Source organism: Rhamphochromis sp. 'chilingali' (genome assembly GCF_963969265.1).
Source record: "Rhamphochromis sp. 'chilingali' genome assembly, chromosome: 6".
In the NCBI taxonomy this organism is placed as follows: Eukaryota; Metazoa; Chordata; class Actinopteri; order Cichliformes; family Cichlidae; genus Rhamphochromis; species Rhamphochromis sp. 'chilingali'.
The window spans coordinates 26,713,228-26,727,690 of record NC_137933.1 but is presented as its reverse complement, the minus strand read 5'-3'; the positions used below and the strand labels follow the sequence as shown (position 1 = coordinate 26,727,690).

At 38.8% G+C, this 14,463-nt stretch overlaps 1 protein-coding gene across 1 annotated transcript in view; it reads left to right on the top strand.

Moving 5' to 3' along the window:
* The window catches only part of LOC308398014 (CUB and sushi domain-containing protein 1-like), a gene marked incomplete at its 5' end in the record, with an annotated part of 495,403 nt that extends 484,021 nt beyond the window's left edge, over positions 1-11,382 (top strand). Inside the window, 3 exons of the mRNA XM_080884378.1 lie at positions 164-290; positions 1,183-1,245; positions 4,019-11,382. Coding sequence (XP_080740504.1) covers positions 164-290; positions 1,183-1,245; positions 4,019-4,178 — 350 coding nt within the window. The 3' untranslated portion in view covers positions 4,179-11,382. The remainder of the gene's footprint in view (positions 1-163; positions 291-1,182; positions 1,246-4,018) is intronic.
* Positions 11,383-14,463: the final 3,081 nt, after the last annotated feature.

Here is a 14,463-nt window from a genome sequence, read left to right as displayed (position 1 = left end):
AGAACCTTGAACCTTGAAATCATATAAAATAAATGTCGCTTAAGCCTAAATGGACATAGGAGAGAAACTAACAATGCAGAAAGCTTCTTTTAACCATGCACAAGGAGGTGTTTGTGTGCAGGGGTTTATGCATGTGTTGGTTTATCTGTGTCTTTGTCCCTAGACCCTGTAACCATGCCGATGGACCCATCAAACCCTTACACAAACAGCAGCTCTGTGGCAGCAGCCATCTTAGTTCCTTTCTTTGCCCTTATCCTCTCCGGATTTGCCTTCTACCTCTACAAGCACAGGTAAGCTATATCATCAACATCAGTCCTTCAAGGAAAAACAGACGAGCAGCAGAGTAGAATACAAAGCAGGTGTTCTGGCTTTTCTTCAATCTCCATACTTCTCATTCTAAATGGGCTGACACCAAAACTTAACCATGCATCTTTTGAGACTCACAAAGTACAACCAGTCCTAAAAAGATTAATTATACATTTTTGAAAGCAATCCGTTTATGCGTTCTTTGTCCCTAATTGAGTTGAGAAGGTGGCAGTTTGATACATTTTAGCACAGACAGGTTTACAGACATTTGAAAAATGTAATTATAGCTTTTAAACTCTAAGCCCACGTGGGTTAAATCTGATTGACCTCAGATATTAATTATTGTTCCTAGAAAGTTCACAGCAGGCTTACAGTGATTTAAGATGCCAGATAATTCAGGACTATACTGAGGGTATAATGTCATCTCGATGTTTTCTGTTTAAGACTTGTGTGAGGTTTTACAGTTTGAGGACATTGCCGTAGTCAGTCAAAGTTTTACAAAGTCATCTTTTGCAGCTAGACTATGGACGCTAACACACATTAATCTGTTGGCTTGTCATTTATGGTAGCTCTGTGCTACAGCTTTTAGTATGCAATGAGCCTTGTAGAGTCTATTTAGACCTATTTTAGCTTGCACAATAGTTGCATGTATTTTGCTATGCTTTAGTTAACATTGGGTGAAGGCTCGTATGCCAACGGATGTGCACAGGGTCATGCAGATTTGCACAGACAAACAGCACATTTTGCATAATATGCACTCATTAGTCTTCTAGCCTAGTGACTCTATCATTGCATCATATTTGTTATACAACCTGATTGCCAGTTAGAAATGTGCAATGCTGGTTGATGTATATTAAAGCTGATGGTTGTATGCAGGACATTGTCTGCTGACACAGATGACAATGAGAGACCAAAAGATACCTGGGGGCCTGGCGGCAGGTAAGACTGGCACCTGTCATCCATCTGGTTCAAACAACAACCAGACCTCCGCCCGCCGCCACATCCTCCGTCAAACTTCTCATCTATTATTTTTAGTTTTCAGACTTTTCTTTGTGCTGTTTAGTAAGGCTGCACGGTTACCCCAAAATGTTGCTCTGAAGTGAGGGAAATAAATTGAAAATCAATTAGAACCAAAATAAGTTTCACTTCAGAAGTTATTGGAATAACAGGACTCTCCTTATTCACTATAGGTGATTTTGGGGGAGCCTTTATTTTCTCCCTTCCAAAGAAACAAAGAAATGTTTTTTTTTAAATAGTGCAGCCCTACTTTGTTAAAACAGCAGTCATTTAAAGTTTGTAAAAAAGGGCATTTTATTTTGTCTTTGATCTCATTGTCATCCTTCTGTCAGCATCATGTCATCAAGAAGAAGTGCAGTATATGACCTGATAGAAATGGGTCGATCAAAGCACGTGAAATGTTTGCTTTTTAAAATTGCTTGTCTTTTATTACCTATAATGGAAAAAAAATCCTCACTAAAACAGTAGCAGGATGGAAAAGTTAGCGTGGCGAGCCTATCATCATGCCTAGCCGACATAATGGCAAGCCAACAGAAGATAATGTACAGTACAGAGAATGTACGGTAGTAGCTTATACTACTAGCTTATGCACTAAAACTAAGGTGTGAGTGGGTGACACTAGAGTTTTCTTGCTCTGGCCCATATGTCTGCACAGTATCTATAATACTGTCAAAGCAATTATGGTTGCCATTTTTCATTCTACCAATAAAATTAAACTATTGCACCTACAGCCATGACCAGTGCAGCGATTTAAGCTACTGCCACGCAGGGAGGTCTGCAGTGTGTGTTACTGTGTGCAGTTTTGTAAAGTAATGGGTTGAGCATGTAGGGTAGGCTTAGTGGTTCCCCAGGGTTGGATTTCTACCCGTGCGCACACACACGTACATACACTCTTAATGAGGTCAGAGTCAAACAGCGTTTTTGCTGCAGTGCTCCTCCCTGCTAATAGTTCCACAGGGTCTGGGAGTAAGTGATTACATCTAACTGGATTATAGGACCTGATTATCCAAAAATTTAATCGGCGACAAACAGTCAAATTAGAGGGAGGTTGTCATATAGTATATCCGTTTGAACCCCTGCAGTAACTTTCTTTAAAAAAAAAAAAATCAAGCAGGCTGAGTAATAATAAATTTGCATATTTTTGAACCGGTGCTATTGGATGATGGCAGTTTGCATGCTGATATGCTCATAAAAGAGCAGTGGATGGGCACTGGGCGGCCAAACTACTCAAACCAGAGTGTTATGGTACATGCTCTCATTCCTGCTGTAAATTTTCACTGCAATTTGTAGATTTTTACTAGAAAATTCCTATTACAAAGTTTGCTCCTTTAACCTTAAGGGTAAAGTTTCAGACCAACATGCATAACAAGCCAGCTGACATGACAGAGAGAAGTCATTTCTTTTTTCTTTTAAATTTCATTTTACAGCTATATTTGGCAAAAATAAATATGGTAAATAAAAAGTTAATTCTTAACCATTACACTTAGATGACTTTCTCTTAAGTAGTGAAACTCGGCCATTCTGCTGTCCATTAATTGTTTTCTTTTTGGGGTTTTTTGAAGTTAAAATCCTCAATAGGGCATAAAACTGAATTAATACAGCAATAGTCTTTTTTTTTAACAGCTAACTTTTCGCTCCCAAGAAAAGCTAAGCGTTCTCACCTTGACTTCAGAGAAGAGCTGCTACTTTGCACAAAGTGTTTCTTTCAAAATTCAAATATAAAATGCATTCAGAAACATACCACAGACACTTAAATAGCGCGCAAGTCCGTGAAAGGAGCATGGTGGATCTTTGTCCGATCCTTGGCTGGTCCCCTGCTGGTATGTGGCCATAATGAGATCCCCTGCGAGCAATGTAGTCAGTGCAGCCACAAGTGGTAACGCCCTTAAGTAGTATGTAGGGAAAAAAAATTATATCTCATGTTTCCACCAGGGGGAGCAGCCATAATGGAACATAATTTATTTACTTCCTGCTATATTCATGCATTTTAAATTCGCTCAGGGCTTCTATGTACCTTTCTGTAAAACATCAATGTATATATTTGTTTTCAACAAATATAAGAGTTTGTTCAGGTTGAGCCAGAAGACAAACAGTGACAGAGTTGTTGCTGATGAATGTTTCTGAACATAAATGCTAAAAATGTGTTTTTTTAATAGAATTGCAAATATTTGTATATAAAAACTAAAATCTAAGCTTAAATGTGAGATAAATATTAACGAGTGCTTTCAGAGAATATTTTAAATGTGTGTTCAAAAGGGCAAGTGACAGAGAGCACTCCCATTGTGTACCAGTTTGTGTACAGTATGAAATCCAGCACAAGCAGAGCCACCTGATTCTCTAGCATTTTTGGCTCTGGTTCAATTCAGTACTACTACTACTGAGTGTAGTGTATCAGTCACTAAACCTTGAGGCTCAATAACTGATGGCTGGTTTGATTGTTTTTTGTTCTAAATGTTGGACAGTCTGTGTGCAAAAACGTTTTCTTAGGTAAACAGTTTCACAGGCCTGTGTAAATTCTTCCTGGATTGAAAATATGACTGTTGTGCTGTTTTACTGCATAGTTTACTTTCCCATTTGTGTTTCAGTTCCCGTCCACTTTCGGTTGTAGTGTATTTTTTGTTCCTGACCATTTAATAAAGTTTAAAAAAGTAGCTCTGTGTAACTCATGCAATGGCATTTTTCTTTTCTCTTTTAGGACACGTCCAAAGGTCCAGTTCAATGGCTATGTTGGCCACGAGAGCTCCAATGGTCAGGCATCATTTGAAAATCCAATGTATGACACCAACATGAAACCCACTGAGGCTAAGGCAGTTCGATTTGATACCACACTCAATACCGTCTGCACTGTGGTATAGTCCAGCTATCATGCCACTGCCCATACAGTGGTTCAGTCCAGCATCCATTGCTGTAGTCTGCAGTGTGGTTTAACCAAACAAAAACAAAAGGACTAACTTAGGATTTGGACTCGTCACCATGAGCAGTCGCTGTGTAGCACGCTGGTCCTCGTACAGCATCATCTGCACAGTGATGCAGCTCTACTCCACTTCCTACCTGAACAAGGATAATACCCCCCTGTAGTCTGAAAGAGGAAAAAGGGAGAAATCAGTTGGAACCTATAAGCATGGGAGGAGACAATGACGTCATCAAGTAACACAATGTCTGTCGTTCAGGAGATCCAATGCTATAATTCAGACATTAGGGAAAAACACAGATTTAGGATACAATTAATTAAATTCCCTGAAAGAACATGTTTGTCCAGTTTTGGCTGACGTGCTTTTTCGCAACCTTCTTATAGAAAGAGTTTTATATGGCCAGTGTCATATGGGCCTCTGAAATCCCCTCTACAATTAAACTTGTTCATGCTGATCTAGCCCGGTGCCCCTTACGAACTCCCCTGCTGCAGGCCAGGAATGGGTTTGACTCATTTGAGGTTCAGACCTCAGGGGAAACTCATCCACCCTCCAGACATTAGATGGTTCATATATGTAGATATACCTCTTTCTGGATTTCCTTTATATGGGACTTGACAGGACTATACCCTGAGATGTAATGACACTTTAACAGAGTCTATTCAAAAAATAACAGTGATTGCACAGACTGCTGTAAGACCGACAAAACATACTGACATAATAACACTCTCATTCAGTCCTGGACACTGGAATGAAATTAGTGTTAATTGTGATGGACGAGTGCTAATCAAGCCAGGGTCAAATAGAAGCTGCAGTGAAGTTTTGACGATGTTTTAGCCTATTTGGAGATCTGAACGAGTTGGGTTCAATATAGCAGGACAATCACAGAGTTAGTAAAGTTTAGTTGTCAGTTAATTATGGGTTTCTGTAATTGTCTTTACCTTATTTCGCCTTTTCTAATAATGTCTACAAACAGTAGATAGCAACTTATTAGGCTAAAACATACCAAATCAGGCTTGTTCAAACAAAGTTCAGTATCAGAACCTGTGGACTTATTTTAGATGTCAATTGAACATTTTCAAATATGATTATATAAAGGTACAAAATACATGCAGTCAACTTAATACAATATTCCACAGTAGCATTAGGCAAGCTGAGATAAACCAGAAAACCAGACATTTGAGTTGCCCGGTTGGTGTACGCAGTGGACTGGTTTCCAGAGGCCTGTCTAATACAATCAAGGAGTCAGACAACTGATTCTCGTTCTTAAACTAGCCAGGATTCTGTGCTTGGTGGCTGAACAAGTGGAAGCCTGGAGGCAATAAGCTGTCAGGATCGTCGACTGCTGCAATCAGCTGTAGCCAAATCCAGGAAATGAATTGTCTTCTCATAGCTCTGATTGGGACTATCAGTCAGGAAATGACTGATTTTATATACTCTCCAGCCACAAAATCAGAAATAGATGAACTGATTGACAGATTCTTTGACTGACAGACGCAAACAAAAGGACAGATAGACACCTCTGTCAGTCGTGCTGGAAGGAGGACATGTTGCTGTGGAAGCAGAGGCAAATAGCCTCTTATTGTCTCTTCTGGCATTTTTCTTCAGTGAAGATATTGATGAACAGACTCGTATGTTCAAAACCCCAGTGGCCCCATGGGACTTCCCAAACCACTGCTGCCGGGGACCCCAAAATATAAACTTTATATAAACCGCACAAATTTTGCACTAGTGTGTTTTTCTGACTGGGTTATGAAAAAAAATGAATAATTTTTGGGTCTGAAATGGGTTTGGAAAATGAGTAATTAAAAAATAGCATTTTATTCAAAAACTTCTATCTTTAAAAAGATGACAAAAATGATTAAATACAGGGTTACAGAGTGTTTGTATATACACATTTATATTTCACACTCCCTGTAAGCAGAAGGTGTGACCACATGCTATACTGTTGTTTATTTTGTTGCCATGACAACACGCTAGCCAACCAGAAAGTTGAGAATAGTTTACCTGTAGACCTCCAAGCAGGAAAGGAAATGTTGTCCTGCCATTTAGAAACGTTGCTGTTTCTGAAAGCTCATACTGAAAATTGTTAGTAATATCTAACACTTTAAATACAATCTTTCAAAACGATTTTATAATGTGCAGTTTGGTCCCAGTGAAACATTGGTGCCACGTTACTGATATGGAATGCACATGGCCCAAGACCAGAAGGCTCTGTAGCAGGAGAGCATCACCGGTAGTCATTTTACCAATAATCAGTGATATTGGGGAGGCGTTTGTGCAGAACTCAAAGGAGACCAGAAGGCAATACCCACCCCAGTCACTGCCTCTTTATCCTGCTGCCATCTGGCCAGTGATACAGAAGTATTCAGTGCTACATCACCAGACTTTGAAGCAGTTTCTATCTTCAGACTCCCCATTCAGTGAGAAAAACTACTTATTTAAACTATCAAATCTGTCAGCTTTTTATAACGTGAGAATGTGAGGACTACATGTACAATTTTGTACGTGAACTTTGTGTTGCTCGAATATTTACAGTGTTAGATATATAGTATATCGAATTCAGAGGATTCTACTGCTACAGTTGTAGCCGTTGATTGTGTGAGCTTTCAGGAATAACAAGTGACTGTTTCTGTAACGCTCTTTAAAAACGCTCTTTCGACACACATTGTCATGCATTGTTTCGACACATCAAATATCTGATGCACATTATCTTGTTTGAACACACCTTTTTAAAGAGCGCACAACCTATTTGCGTTGAGAATTGGTAATTTACCACAGAGGACAAAAAGATACAGCATGAAGACAACATGCACAATTATTGTTGTCGATAGTTATCGTCCCCTGAGCCCCTCCATTGTTTGAGAAATACCTCGTGTGCAGAGAGTTAGTTACGTCCTGCTTATCAATGCTGGAACCTCACTGCAACAAATATACAAGCTTAGTGAGTGCGACCCCAGTCGGCTTAATTTCCTGCTATTTTAAATCAAAACGCTGTTCTAGCATCAATCGGTTTTCAGGATTCAAAAAAGGTCCGGTAGTTTCAAGTCGCTTACCAAGCTTGTTATTTCTCGCAGTGTCCTCTCAAAATATTTTTATTTTTCGAAAGATGCTGCACTTGGTTTAAATCACAGATGTTAACTGCTTTTATCGTCTGTCGTTGTCTTTAGGTCTGTTTCCTGTTCCACACTCCATGCACAACATTGAGTCATTGTTTTTATACGTCAAGAATTTGCTTTAACCTTACGCAATTTTTTTTTTAATTGTCCAAAATTTCATTTTATTTATGTTTCCCATGTCCATGGTATGTATGTGTTCATCTACACCTATTCATTCATTCACACAGTATGAAATGGTGAGTAGATAATGATAATAATACCCTAAAAACCATGTTATAGTGAGTCTGGCAAAGGTTAATTTAACTCAAATGTGTAGATTTTCACTATAACCTAAATACAGGGATTTAAAAAAGCATTCAGCATGAGGAGGTTGTCACAGCCACCTGTTATGAGATAAGGAAGAATAAATTAACAGCAAATGGGGAGGAAGGGGGGGTGTTTAGATTTTCAGCTCCGGTAATTGAATGTGTCTGTACACACAACCCTAAATGCTGGAAAAGTGAGCTGGAACAATAATCATTATGTATGGAGGAATTATACCTCATTGTCAGCCTGTCATTTATAGCTTCGGTATCAGGGTCATGGTCAGACAGCCAAAAATAGCACCAATGCGATGCAGACAAAATACACAGACGAGTGTAGTGGCTAAAGTAATAGCAATAACCACAAGTCAGAAGATGCATATCTAAAGTCTCTTCACAGGAATAAACAAGACTTCTGTAAACAAAAATAGAGCATCTGTTCACACCTCGTGAGCCTCCACTCTCTTTTTTTACTGTTAGAGTGCACCCCGTGACTCTGTTTTAATTGATTTAATTAATTCAGTTGAGAGTTCCTATGGAGTCAAGAGTGCATAATAGAGCCTGAGAATTAGCAGCTCCAAGGTTTCCACCGGCATAATAAAAGGTCTCGTTTTTAACAATTAATGGCAGAGATTTGATCTCCTTGTGTGCCCGAAAGAGAAAATTCAGACTCTGCGTTGTCTCTATTCTGGTGTTTTGGTCACAGCGGAACCTTACTGTCCCCACAGAAGTTCAGCCAAACGCAAACTGCACATATCAAAACTGCAGCAGGATTCTCAAGTTATAATGTTTCTGGGGCCTCACATGCGTGTCTGACCTCTGCTGACCCTTCAAGGTTTCTCCAACAGTCAGCTTCATAGTTACATATGCCATCATCAGCTGTTTCTTTCAGTAAGTGTTTTCACTCCTTGCATTCATACACTGAGAGTAAGCGTATATTCACACAAAGATAAATTTACATTAACAATGTCACAGTAGTGGTGCAGACAGTGTTGAAGTACTATTTTACAGCCAAGCACAATAAATATTTTATAAATAGCCTGTATTTGTATAGCGCTTTTCTAGTCCCTAAGGACCCCAAAGCGCTTTACACAACCTGTCATCCACCCATTCATTCACACACTGGTGATGGCAAGCTACATTGTAGCCACAGCCACCCTGGGGTGCACTGACAGAGGCGAGGCTGCCGGCACTGGCGCCACCGGGCCCTCTGACCACCACCAGTAGGCAACGGGTGAAGTGTCTTGCCCAAGGACACAATGACCGAGACTGTCCAAGCCGGGGCTCGAACCGGCAACCTTCCAATTACAAGGCGAACTCCCAACTCTTGAGCCACGATCGCCCCTTATAAAAGCATCTATTTCAATAAAAAGTCCTCAACATTGTGGTAAAAATAGGTTCTGTAGAAAGTGAAGAAGAGAGATCTGGAGATAAAAAGACACCTCCCATGATTCTCTTTAAAAAAAATAACTCATAATCTTAACCACATTATTGGTTAAGAGCATACATGACAACAATGCTTATCTACATGGTAATATTTATAAGCCATGTGCAGTGATTTACTGTATCAGAAACTGATAGAGCCAAACCTTACAACAATCCTTGTCTGGTATAGCTAAGACTAATTTTCTCCCCAGTGCCCTGCCAAAGGAAGGCACTGGGGAGAAAAGCAGCCTTAGCTGTGCACATGGCAGCTTACAGTGACTTTAAAAACAGATTAACAGCAGTGCTACTATTCTCTATCACTCAACCTTTTTAAAATGAGCAAAACGAAATTCAGCTGAACATGACAGAGAAGTGCCACAAGATGCCTTGAAAATCTGGACGATGTCCTCTTCACTTGAGGCCTTTTTTTTTTCTTTTTTTTAGCAGAATTAGTCAGGACGTTTTAAAGTTTGTCCTTAATTTGGCAGCAGTCTTCGCTGTTTAAAGCAGCGACAGCTGGCCGCAAGATTTAAGAAAGGAACTACAGACTACATTTTAAAATGCCAAGGTTATTTTTACTTCTTCAGTTAGGACTTGGGGAGAGGTTTGATTTGTCCGTCACTTTTTCTAGAGCGGTATTGTCGGCAGTCCTTGATGAAACAAGGGACTCAAAGCCACAATGAGCTTTGGGAGGAGGGAAAAAAATCACTGCTGGAAATTCATTGCCAGATGGAAATCTGACCTTGTTGTGTATCTCTTTTCTCAAACAATATTAGTCTTACTTACACACATATAGTCTAAATATCTGGCTTGTTTTTGTTTCACTTTTTATGCTAATCAAACTAAATATTAAGTATAGTTTATATTTGTTTTGCATCTTTTTCTCAACAGTTTGGTGAGGACAAACTTCTCATGCTGTGTGCTGATGTTAGAGCTAAAATCTACTACCTGCTCTGGATTGAATATTACATTATTTCCACTATTTAACCAAAAGGATAATTATGGCATTGCCAGCTCATGGCTGTGTGAGCCTCACATATGCTATCTTTACACGTTACACAAAAAAGATGCATTCTCAGCAACACATATTAACATAAAGCATTGCTGTTGCTCATAAATACTGAAATAAAGAGTTTATTTTTTCTTCTCCCGAAAGGCAGGAATAAGCCGGGAATCGGCAGGTCCTTAACAGGAAGTTGCATTCATTGTAAATGTTTTTATTTTATGCCTCATAATATCTACATTTTCATCTCTGTCGTCTCACCATCATCATGTGCTGCTGAACTTGAAGTAGGTGCAAAAGAAAAAAAAACATTTTTGTACAGAAATCTATTTTTTATGAAGAATTTGTAAAAAAAAGAAAAGAAGAAACAAATTATTAAACATGCTGTACTTTTTATGATTAATGAAGTAGGTACAAAAAAATCTTGTTCATTACAGTCAATGTTTTTACTGTTACACACCATGTAAAAAAAATCTATGGTTCAAACTGACTTTAAAAGATGAAAAATATAAAAATGTCAGATCTCGTTTGTCCATCATGGCTGCTTTTACACAGGAACAGAAACCCGGTGTTGATTGTACTTGTGCTGAAGGGACACGTATGATGAGAGTCACACCTTCAGACAATGTTACTGACTGTGTAAAACACTTTTGCAGCTTATGTCGTTCTTCTGAACATTAAAGCTTTGAAAGCATTCACAGAGATATGGTACACGATGCAGTGACACATTCAATAGTTTTGTATGGCTTCTTATGTGGCAGCTGTCCTAAAAATTGGTGACTCTTCTCATTAAAATATTGTTTACACTTTTAAAAAAATGGATCTCAGACACATGAACACACTAAACAAACACCAGATGTTACGTGTCATAATATTATTAAGGGTAGGTACCGGTGGTTTGAAATGAAGCTTCGTAAAAGACAGTGTTCTTGTGTAACAGCAGCCCTGTGCGACTGTGTGGGATGACATTCACAGGCACAAAAAGATTCTGGATTTTGGACTTGACCCCTTTACAGACTAAAATCTGACCTCATTTCTGTCTAAATGAGAAGAGATTTGGTACTGCTTGGTTAAACACTGGTTTTAGAGTGGAACGTGAACATGTTGCAAATTTAGGCGCTAGCTTCATTATCAAATTGACAACAGTTTTTGGAGGTTCCTGGAATATACATGTACCTTAAAAATGGAATTTTCTATCCTCCTTGGAGATCATGAAGGAGAAACACAATGGGATGTTATGAAGGTTTAAATAACAGTAAGTGAATGCAGCCTCACAACCTGCTAAAGAGACATACAGTTTATCTATCAGCTATTTTGATGACATTATTTGAGAATAAAGTTTTGATACAATAACTCACGTTGTGCTTCAGTGTTTTCTTGAACCTCTGCATGAAGTCTGGATGCAGTTTCCTGCTGCTGCGCCAGCTTTCCAGCACAGTACATGTTAAGGTGTGTTTTCTTGATGGATACGTAGACAAATGCACGGAGACGTTAGCTCGTCGCACTGGACTAATTGCTTCTTGAAAAATTTGAAAGCATTCAGCAAATTTTGTACACGTTATTTGAGCGGGACTCAACAGATTGTTGCCAGGTGCATCATGTCTGCTTTAACTATAGCAAAAAAAATATGTGCCTAGAATTTGATTAGACTGCTCTTATGGCAAATTGCTCTGATTGGACATAGTTTTAAAAAGGCACATTCCTGTGTATTGTTTCATGTCAAGACTAAAACCAAGCTACCAAGTCCAAGTAACTCTCTGTAGACCTGTGAAATAAAATTGCAGTGAGACACAGACCCAGGCTGGGGTATAAAACAATTTCTCAAGCTTGGAGTGTTCCCAGGAGTACAGTGGCCTCAATAATGGTCTAATGGAAGGAGTTTGAAATCTGAGCAAAAAAGGCTTCAACTGGGGACATGACCAAGAACCCTTTGGTCAGTCTGAACCCCCTGCAGTGACAGGGTTGATGACTATCTTGGTAGTACCACATCTAATGCAGATTTCCTCTAATAATAATCATATTGCTATAGCAAATTTTAAACCATACAGACGAGAGTGTTTTACGGTTGTGTGAAAAAAACATTAGAGAAGTGTACATATAAAAATATGAAGCACTACAGTCAAAAATAAAGGGTGAAAGTTTATAGCTAATCTTAAAAAATGATTTTTCAGCAGTAATTAAAAGAAAAAAAAAACACTGATTGGCTGAGGAAGGCTGTTCTAATGGTCAGGTGCTACAACCACAAAGGACCGGTTGCCTTTGGTTTTAAAATAAGATTGTGGAGCGGTTGAAAGATTCCGATCAGATGATTGAAGAGGCCGACTGCTTAAAAAAAGTCTCAACAAGAGCCTTTTTTTAGTGAAATTTGAATTCACTGGAAGCCAGTGAAGTATAGCAAAAAATCTGATGTTTAAGTGCTGAGTAGTTTGTTCTTTTTTGTTTCGTTTTGGGAGTGGGGGACCTGTCCTGTCGTGCAGTGTAGCAATTTTAACAAATGGAGCATTATGGCATTTGCTGTAATTGTCTACTTGAGTCACCTAGTCATATTTTATTAGAGCCTTAATATTTTTTATTTTGGATTATTACAACCATAGCAGATAAGACTGAGGGATGGAAAGGGGGGAAAAGTCTGTGCTAGTGATCGCTTGCGACACAGAAATGTCAGCATAACACAGTGGGCCCAAAACTCCGTCCGCTTCAGGTCCCAAAGTCAAACGAACACTGCAGCATCACTGAGAGTTAAAAACTTTCTAAATTATTTCATCTTTAATAAAATGATCTGCGTTGCTGCTTTACCATGTGTAACAATTAAGTTTAACATCCAGGCATACATGAAAACAGAATTTATTAAATTAAACGGAGTTAGAAGTTAGCAGAAAGTTAGCAGATATTTAGCTCGCTGTTTTCGCTAGTTACCTAAACATGCTATGTCATGTTCTGACTGAGAGATTTCTGGAAAAAAAAATAAAATGTACAGCTCTGCTATGACTTCCAACATGAATGTAGAGAGAAAACTACACAGTGACGTTTGTAGGATTACTGAAGTTGGGCTAGATGGTATATAATGCTGTGCTAGTGATCGCTAGCGACACCGCTATGTTAGCATACCAAAGCATAACACAGTAAACCTGGAGAATGAACACTAATCTTTTTCCACTTGATAAAAGTTCCCAATGGTTTGTTTTTTTTGGTTTTTTTTGGACGGATGGATGGATCGGAATCGGATCAATCGGATGGAAAATTGCTGTAAACGGACCAAACTTCAGTAGGGGAGAACAACTGAGATAATCCAGCCACAATATGAGGTTAATCATTAATGTAAGATAAGATAACCTTTATTACTCTCACACGTGGGAAATTTGTTACAGCAGAAAGTTGGACAGTGCAAAGTTACATAGCAAAAATTAGAAAAACACTGGAATAACATATACTGTTGTTCCAGTGTTAGAGCACCTACCAGATAATTCAACAGTATGTTTAATTGTACGGAAGTGGAGGAAGCAAGAGGAATGAGTTGAGTAAAGTTTGACTTATCTGACTGTTTTGTTTTGTTTAATGCACTTTATAATGCAGTGCGCCTTATGTATGAACACAGACCCGTTTGTCGACAGTGCGCGTTAAGGCCCACAGTTATAATACTGTGGGCCTTATGGTCCCATAAATACGGTAGTAAAAGTTTCAAATTACTGGGTGATAGTAAATGTTTGATTTTCGCATCCTTTCTTAGATGAAAAACAGTGAGATTGTTGAAATGTGAGATTGAAGTTCAAATACTGATCAGATACTTGGCAAATGATTTGATATTGCTAGAGAAGGTATCAGGGCTGATCACAAGAACTTCAGTAGAGTAAAGCTGGTGTAAAGCCACAATATAACAGCAGACAAAAGCCTGCCTGGAGTTTGACAATTTAATGAATTTAATGGACTCTTCAAGGACAAAAGAAAAGGAAAGAATATCAGTCCCGAAGAGGCACCATAAAACCAAAACAATACCAGAGTGGCTTTGGAACAAGTCTCCGACTGTCTTTCAGTGCCGCAGGCAAAACCCAAACTTAAAATCCACAGAAAGTCTATGCAAAGACCTGGAATTTGGAGTTGCTTCTTGATCGCCCGTAAGTGTGCAGATCCCATTGAGGCTGAAAACTGTAAATGCAAAAGGGGCCTCTGCGATAATAAATTATTGTCTCAATGATTATATATTGTATAAGATTTCCTTTCCTTCCATCTTTCCTTGTTTTCAAATATATTTGTGAAAATATATTATTATCACTATTACTTTTTTTTTGGGGGGGGGGGGGGGGGGGGGGGGGGGTGTTCCTTAACCTAAAGTCAGAAGGTAATGTTTTATTTTGTGCAAACAAGTCAATATTTTGTTTTTTATT